Raw genomic sequence first — 8,084 nt, 5'->3', positions numbered from 1 at the left:
TTTTTAAATTTTGCGATTTTTTTTTTTTTTTTTTTTTTTGAAATGGACTTCTTTCACGAGGCTGTCGATTCTTCTTTTTTTATCGATTATTCAAAACTCGTATTTGGTCTTTTTCGTTTTGGACGACGAGATTTTGAAGAGGTGCTTTATACGGTTTTTTTTTTTTTTATGGAGAATCTGTTTTAATTATAATAGAGAATATTTAGAGAAGAGCGAACGGGATAAGAATGGATGAAAAAAGAAAATGAATTAATGTTTCAAACTTTTTCGAGATTATTAGAGCGATATTATCAAAGTTTATTTAACGATGATAGATAATATTACTATTGAGATAAATCTTAATTGGGAACAAATGAGATTTATATCTCGGTTTAAAAATTCTATTTACTCTTTATAGTAAGTTATTGTCTTCATTTTAAAAGAAGAATTGCCAATTTTAAAAGAAAAATTGCCAAACCATTATATTTATATGAGTAATCAAATATTAAAATTTGAAACTCTCGAATCTGATATAAAAATTTCCAAACAATCTAAATTGTAATAAATAATTATTTCAATATTTGTTATTAATTAATTGGAAAATTTTCAATAAACGGATTTATCGTTTCTTAAAATCGCTCGTCAACGAAAAGATCAACGTCAAAAATCAAAGCAATTATAGTCAATAATAATAGTTTCCTTGACACGTGATTCACACAAGCGGTGGTCGGGAAATTCAACGGAAAATTCCTCATTGAATTTCATCTAAACTTTCGAATCACGGTATCAAGTTGTAAAGTGAATTTAAAGCTAACTCAAAGTGGCTTCGATCGTGCATTCTCACCGACACGCCACTCTACCGACCGAACACAACCCTGTGTTTGTATGCAAGTTACTCTGGTATTCCGGAAGTTGATCTGGACGCGGTTGCGGACGAGGACAGGAAACGTCTTCTTGCGTTGCTGGCCGGAACCAGTCTTCGATTGTTAGGTCTTCCTGCTCGAATTTATCACTCTATGATTCTAAAAATGTCGTCAAGCTTTACGACAATCCTACCTTTTCGCTCTTTGGCCATCTCTTTGATAATCTTTATATTTCAATAATGTAATCAAAATTAATATTCTTAAAATTTCTGTGTTATTAACGTAATCGATATGTTTAGAATTGTCATCGAAGATTAATTTTCAGAATTCAAATGAATTCTTGTAACAATTTTGTTATTTGATCGAGAGCATCTTACATACATATTCAAATACAGTCCAACAGAATATCAAGATGTATAGATGTCTGGGATACAGGATTCGAGATCTTGTTGATCAACTAATCAACGTATATCTTGGTTGATATTCCATAGCATCAGTGGTTATGCATCAGTGTCCAATAATCTGATGAAATTTGATCAGTTGAGTCTCCATTCTGAAAATTTTCCATTCACTCTTAAAATTGAAATTTTCTGATATTAAATTGATTTACAAATAATTTGCAATTTTAATGTAATATGGAACATTGTTCGTTAAAATTTTCATGGTCAAACAAATTAATCTGATCTCTAATCGTCGTTCAAAATCGACTGTGTAAAATTAAATTTCAATGATATAAACGACTGGATTTATGTAACTTGATTTGAAAGGCTATCTTTTAACCGATCGAATTAATCATCTTCGAATCGTACATTTTATCTGATTAAAATTTAGTTTACCAACTTTTATCAAATTACAATCTCAATTGGATTCGATTGACTGACTAATAAGTTAATGCAAATATAAATGCACCCAATATAAATTATCAAAAAATTATTCTTTATCAAAAAAAGAAAAAAAAATAATAATTCCATAATAAACCAAGATATATTTATCAATTTTTAAAGAGAAATCTAATTTATTAATATAACATATTTCCAAAATGAATGTTGCACTACGATTTATACGATTAAGCTCTTAAATCGTAATTAATAAAAATTATCAGATACAAACAATTGTGTCCAATTTTTTTTTTTAATTTTATTTTGTGCAAGCCGACGGATACAGTTTATAAAATTCTAACAATTATATACATACATGTAAATCTAACATGTCGTTCCCTTAATTATCGTCTATATCGATAACGTAAGACACGATGATGATGCAACGTTTCGACGTTTTTCAAAAGTAAAAACAAAAGTACAAAATTATCCCCTCCTATGTTCTCCCACAATTTTTTTAATGTCTACAGCGGGGAGGGGGGTAAAATCGCGAGGAATTTAATTCAAATTCTTGAGGAACAAAACGTAACGCGATAAATATCTGGCAAAGTGGAACCCTGGCCGAGCTAGTTGGCGCGGGTTCCACACAGGGCAAAATAAATTACACGGTACAAAAGAAACCGTCGCTTTAAATTACACGGTTTATTAACGAGTTGCAAACCATCTAATGTAGCTAGGTGAAATCGTTAAATGGAAATCACTACATCGTTTCATCGTCTATTATTAAAGATTAAATCTAAAACTTAAAATTACTGATCGCTAATGTCTAATCTCCTCGTGGATAAAATCGCTTTGGGAAAAATTCCACGATCGATTACATATTTTTTTCTTCTTCTTTTTCTTTCCCTTTCTGCCCGTGTTGCTTGATATTTTTCCACTTGGATAAACGAACGAACGTTCAATTTGTATTGCCGAAGAATTCAGAGATTCGTGGATAAATTCTCTTCTTCGCGCGTAAATACTCGACTATAGAATCCTCACTGATCGCTTTCTCGACAATCTCAGGGAAAGGAACACCAATAATATCTTCGTATAATTCCTCGGCGGTTTTACCAATGCTGGGGAAGCAAGGGTGCCGAGCGGCTTGCTTCACCTTTTTCTTTATTTTCGTCAATATTTTCTCCGATATCTCCTCGTACACTTCCTCCTCGTCTACTTCTTCCTCTTCCTTCTTGATTATCTCCAATGAAAGTTTCCTGGATTTTAAGAATAATTGAAACGTTACGTTTTGCCATTGAATCGATTTCGTAATATTAAAGAGTAACAATGTAATTCTAATTTTATAATAGTGTACTCTTGCCTTGTATTCTGGCAGGAGTACGCTATTAAAATTCGGAAATATTTGAATCGCTACAATTTCGAAGATAATGATTTTCAGACAACGAACGAACGATCATTAGAAACGCGGAATCTTGCCCTTTAAAACTCTATTTCGTTTACGTCGATACGATTTCCGGTTCTCGAGATATCATCGTGCAAAGAGAAGATAATTTTCGATCATTTGCCTTAAACCGGATCAAATTCTATTAAAATTGGAAAAAATTTGAATCGCTATAACTTCGAAGATAATAACTTCCGGTTGATCAATGAGAGATCATTGAAAGCGCGGAATCTTCCCCTTTAAAATGCTTTTTTGTTTATCCCGATACGACTTCCGGTTCCCGAGATATCGTCGTGTAAAGAAAAAGGTAATTTTTTAATCGTTTAATATCTCCTTCCTTATTGTTTATTCGGACCTCTCATTCCTACCTCGTCTCATTGATTTATCCCAAAGTCCAGACAAGCGACAGACGTAATTCTTGGAAAAACATAGTACGCATTTCTAGGAAACCCTAGATTCCAGGCTTCATAATCTCTGCATTGCATTAAGCGCTGCAGAAACTTCGAATCTTAATATCTCAGCAACCGATTAAGATATCGAGATGGATCAAAAAGTGACTTCAACGATGTGATTTTCTCTATTTTTTGAATAGATTTTGATGACGAAATTTGTATTTTTTTCTCACATTTTTTATATAAATAATTGAATATAAATCGTTTCATTTATCACTTTTAACGTAAATGTTATACCTTTTGTTCATTGGTAAATCTCGACTTTAGATTATTGATTTAAATTTTTAAGATTTAGTGTGTTTAAAATGATGATTGAAATAAGATTTGCATAATAAAAAATAAAATAAATAATAAATCTAGAAATGTGATAGTTCTATAATGATTGATTGGAAAATGTATATTAATTTTCTCTTGCACGAGTAATTAAACATTATTTTAAATCTTGCTTTGTATATAATAGTCTTTACTAGTTTATAAATTCATCGTATGTATAAAATTTGTTTACGAATATGTTCCGAATGAAATAAAGCTTCTCCAAGCTGACAGATAAAATGTTCTGACCAAATAGAACACGATTACACCCGGGATAAAAAGATTAATCTACCTTTGACTTGAAAGAAAAATGAAAGAAAATTGTAAATTGATGTTTTTCCTGCATACCCTATAATTCCGCGGCACTATCGTCTATATAAAGCACGATAGAACAGGATGAAGAAATTTCGATTAACTTTTTTCCCAAGATCAGGCTTCTTGATCTTTCTTGGGAGAATAAATGAAAGTTTTTCTTGAATCACCAATTCAAATTGCAGACTATGCATAACAAAAAAGGCTAAGCATCACGTGTTGTCGAATCATTTGAACTTAATACCAGTGAACCAAAAATTCAAATTCTCCTCTCCTCGTGTAGAAAACTGATATCGATTAAATAAATTCCTTTCTCGATCAAAAAAGTTTTCACCCAACTTTCGTATTATCAGAAATGATAATCAAGTTATCAAAAAGACTCTCGATGCAAGCGACTAATTTTGAAATATATATTCCTATATTTTGCAAGCAATTATAATATTTTGATCAAAAAAAATGATAAGTTTGATAAGCTTAGACTATTCTAACACAAGTCTTTTTTCAAAAATGATAATCAAGTTGTCAAAAAGGCTCTTGACTAATTTTGAAGTATATATTCCTATATTTTGCAAGCAATTATAATATTTTGATCAAAAAAAAATGATAAATTTGATAAGCTTAGACTATTCTAACACAAGTCTTCTTTCAAAAATAATAATCAAGTTATCAAAAAGGCTCTCGACTAATTTTGAAATATATATTCCTTGCTTTGATCAAAAAGAAGAAATAAGATAAGATGAACATGTTTGATGTAACATAATTCCAAATGTACTTATCTTTGATAGAAAACTATTCAGTTTTCAAACACCATTGAAAAATATATCTCTTCAATTTCTCCTTATATCAATTCTAATCTTTAACTAACATCAAGCTGAACCATTTCTTTAAAATATATACTCAATAATCAAAATATCTTCCTATTCAACTATTCAAAGAATAGTCACTAAAATGTTCAAAAGTCTTATCTAATTTTCAAACCATTTTATTACATTGATCTTACCTTTTCTTCTCGTATATCTTAGGATACTTTTTCTTGCTTTGAGCCTCCTTGATCTCCTCCTTGGCTCTTCTCACATCTTCTTTGAACTCCGTAGGCGGTGCCTGTATTTTCATAATAATCAACTTTTCCCTCTTACGCTTCCATTTAGCAGCCTCGGTTTCTTCCTTCTTCACTTTCTTTTTCCTCCTCACCCTCACCCCCCGTTTCATGCAGCACACTTTCGGCTTGCAAATCACGTCCTTGCAAGGATCCGGCAATTTCAGTTTCATCGTCTTCGGTTTCACCTTCTCCACCTTCTTCTCATGCTTCTCAGGTATTATCTTCTCTAACTCCTTCTTAATAAGCACATCGGTTATTTTAGAAGGTACTTTCGCTATGGATACCGGCTTCTTCTTGATCGTCTTCTTTATGGGCTTTTCCCTTCGAGTCTTCAATATCTCTCGTTTCAATATTTCCGGTTTTTCAGTGACCTGGATCACCGGTTCAGACGGTTTCCGCCTCTTGTCAGTTTTCTTCACTTGCATCGACACGGCGAACGGGATGATGTCAGGATCATCGTCCGCGTACCGTTCCATTTCCTGTAATACCGATGTAAACGATAAAAACTTTTTGTATACAAAAATGCTTATTTATCGTATATTCGTCGAATTATGTTCTTATGTTAGATAAAATAAGGCAGCTCTATTCATTTTACCTATCTCTGTCATCAAACCAAGCAAATTTAAATTAATTGGAATTCAATATTAGATAAGTCTAATTTCTAATAATATTTTTCCATACATTCTTTGCACGATGGTCACGTAAGAATTAATTTGTGATAAACTGAAACTTTGGTTAAACTAAATTAAAATATAAATAATTTAAAATATAAAAAAAATGTGCATTCGTATGAATATACAGATCGGTATATTGTTATATTAAATTACAATTAAGTATTATTTTATAGATATTTTAAATTAGAAGATATTTTTGGTTTTCTTAGAAAATAATGATGTCACTATAATAATAATCTAATAATTGATAACTATAATCTCGATTTAAAATTTTTCCATTTTGCCTATCTCTATCATCAAACCAAGTAAATTTAAATTAATTGGAATTTAATAGATAAATCTCTATAAAAAAAAGTGCATTCGTATGAATATTATATTAAATTGTTATATTAAATTGTTATATTAAATTACAATTAACAATTTTAAAGAAAAATTAGAAGATATTTTTGGTTTTCTTAGAAGACAATGATATCAAAAGGAAAATTAGAAGATATTTTTGATTTTCTTAGAAGACAATGATGTCACTTAATAATAATCTAATAATTGGTATTAATTATAATCTCGATTTAAAATTTCTTATAGAAGAAGAAAAATTCAGAATAATTCGAGGAAGAACGTAATAATGTAAGAAACATTGACTCTTACTTTCTCCACAATTTCAAAGTATTTTCTTTCAGCTTCTATAATTTCCGGGGTATCGAAGTCCCGTACCTTTTTCCTGTCCTTTACAAGCTTTTCCCGATCTTTTATCATTTTCGCGTTCTTCTCCTGCGTTATCCTCGTGTCTCTCTCCTTCTTCTTAACTCTTTCCTTCAATTTCTTTTTCTCTTCCTCTTCGAGCTCCTCTCTAACCGCCAGCATCAATTTGATTTCTTTTAATCGTATATCCACCCCCTTTGTCAGTTTCGAACACCTCTCCAGAAACTAACGAAACAGAGAAATATTTTCGAGATTAAAGGATTGGTTACCAATCTTTTCTCCAACTTAATAATATCATGAGATTGATTAATAATAACAATAAATACATTTCACAATATTTGTAACAGAAATTATCTCTAAATTTGTGTGATTGATAATATACATACAATATATAAATTTAATAATATATCTTTACAAAATGAATTTGTAAAAGTTAATTTAATTTTGCATTTCGTAAGAAGAAACTCATATAATAAACTTATATAATTTTTCAGAATTATTCAACGATTCACAATTTAATAAATTTCTTTCAAAATACACTTATTAATTAATTAATTAAAAGCCTACTTCCGAGAAGAAAGTCCTGTCCCTTCTGCTGAACGTGGTAAAGAATTCACCTGGTTCGACGAGGTATACTTTTCCCGTATAACTCCCAATAGCGACAACGGGCTCTTCTTCGGAGGGTACGATGCAATTGAGCTTATTGTGGCTTAACTGCAGTTCAAAAATCGGATTTCGAATGGATTGCAGAATGTCGTACACAATCATCTTCCCGTCGTCGGTCGTTACGTAGAAACAGGAGGATCTGGTCTTGCTCCAACACCCGTCCGTTGGATGAACCTGGAAACTTTGAACCAACAATGTACAAATTAAATTATTTTCGATAATGTTGAAATATCGTAAACTCTTAATCTTATTAAAATAACAGAAAGAGAAAAACGAAACGAACCTTTATTAATCTGTAAATAACGTTTAAATAATCATACTTTCTTGTACGATAATCTTTTCATTTATATCAATTTCAAAAGATTGAATTACGTATCTCTGAACTCGATTTACAATTATAAATTACGATATATAATTTCCTGATGAGATCGATATCTCATTCGTTCAATTCATCCATTTTTCGGTGCAATAATTCTATATCTATCTATCGTATCGAGAACTAATAATTTCAATCTAAAAACTTAAAGCATACAAGCATTTTTCACAGAAATGTCCACGTCTTATTCATCGCGATATCAATTTTAAAAGATTGAATTACGTATCTCTGAACTCGATTTACAATTATAAATTACGATATATAATTTTCTGGTGAGATCGATATTTCATTTATCAATTTTTTGGTACAATAATTCTATACGATCAACTTATCTAGAACTAATAATAATAATAATAATAATTAATAATAATAATAATAATTCAATCTAAAAAT

General features: G+C 30.6%; 2 protein-coding genes across 7 annotated transcripts in view; one reads left to right on the top strand and one right to left on the bottom strand.

Annotated features, from left to right (window-relative positions):
- Positions 1-8,084, top strand: part of LOC102675086 (furin-like protease 1) — a 306,104-nt gene that overhangs the window by 211,907 nt on the left and 86,113 nt on the right. The gene's annotated exons all lie outside the window — the stretch shown is intronic.
- Positions 2,543-8,084, bottom strand: part of LOC102674954 (dynein intermediate chain 3, ciliary-like) — a 21,505-nt gene continuing 15,963 nt past the window's right edge. The window contains 4 exon segments of the mRNA XM_031508504.1: positions 2,543-2,916; positions 5,178-5,755; positions 6,596-6,874; positions 7,217-7,496. Coding sequence (XP_031364364.1) covers positions 2,619-2,916; positions 5,178-5,755; positions 6,596-6,874; positions 7,217-7,496 — 1,435 coding nt within the window. The 3' untranslated portion in view covers positions 2,543-2,618.

The sequence above is a fragment of the Apis dorsata genome, unplaced genomic scaffold (genome assembly GCF_000469605.1).
Source record: "Apis dorsata unplaced genomic scaffold, Apis dorsata 1.3 scaffold_88, whole genome shotgun sequence".
NCBI lineage: Eukaryota > Metazoa > Arthropoda > Insecta > Hymenoptera > Apidae > Apis > Apis dorsata.
The sequence above is the reverse complement of the archived record's forward strand: the minus strand, read 5'-3'. Positions and strand labels throughout refer to the sequence as shown.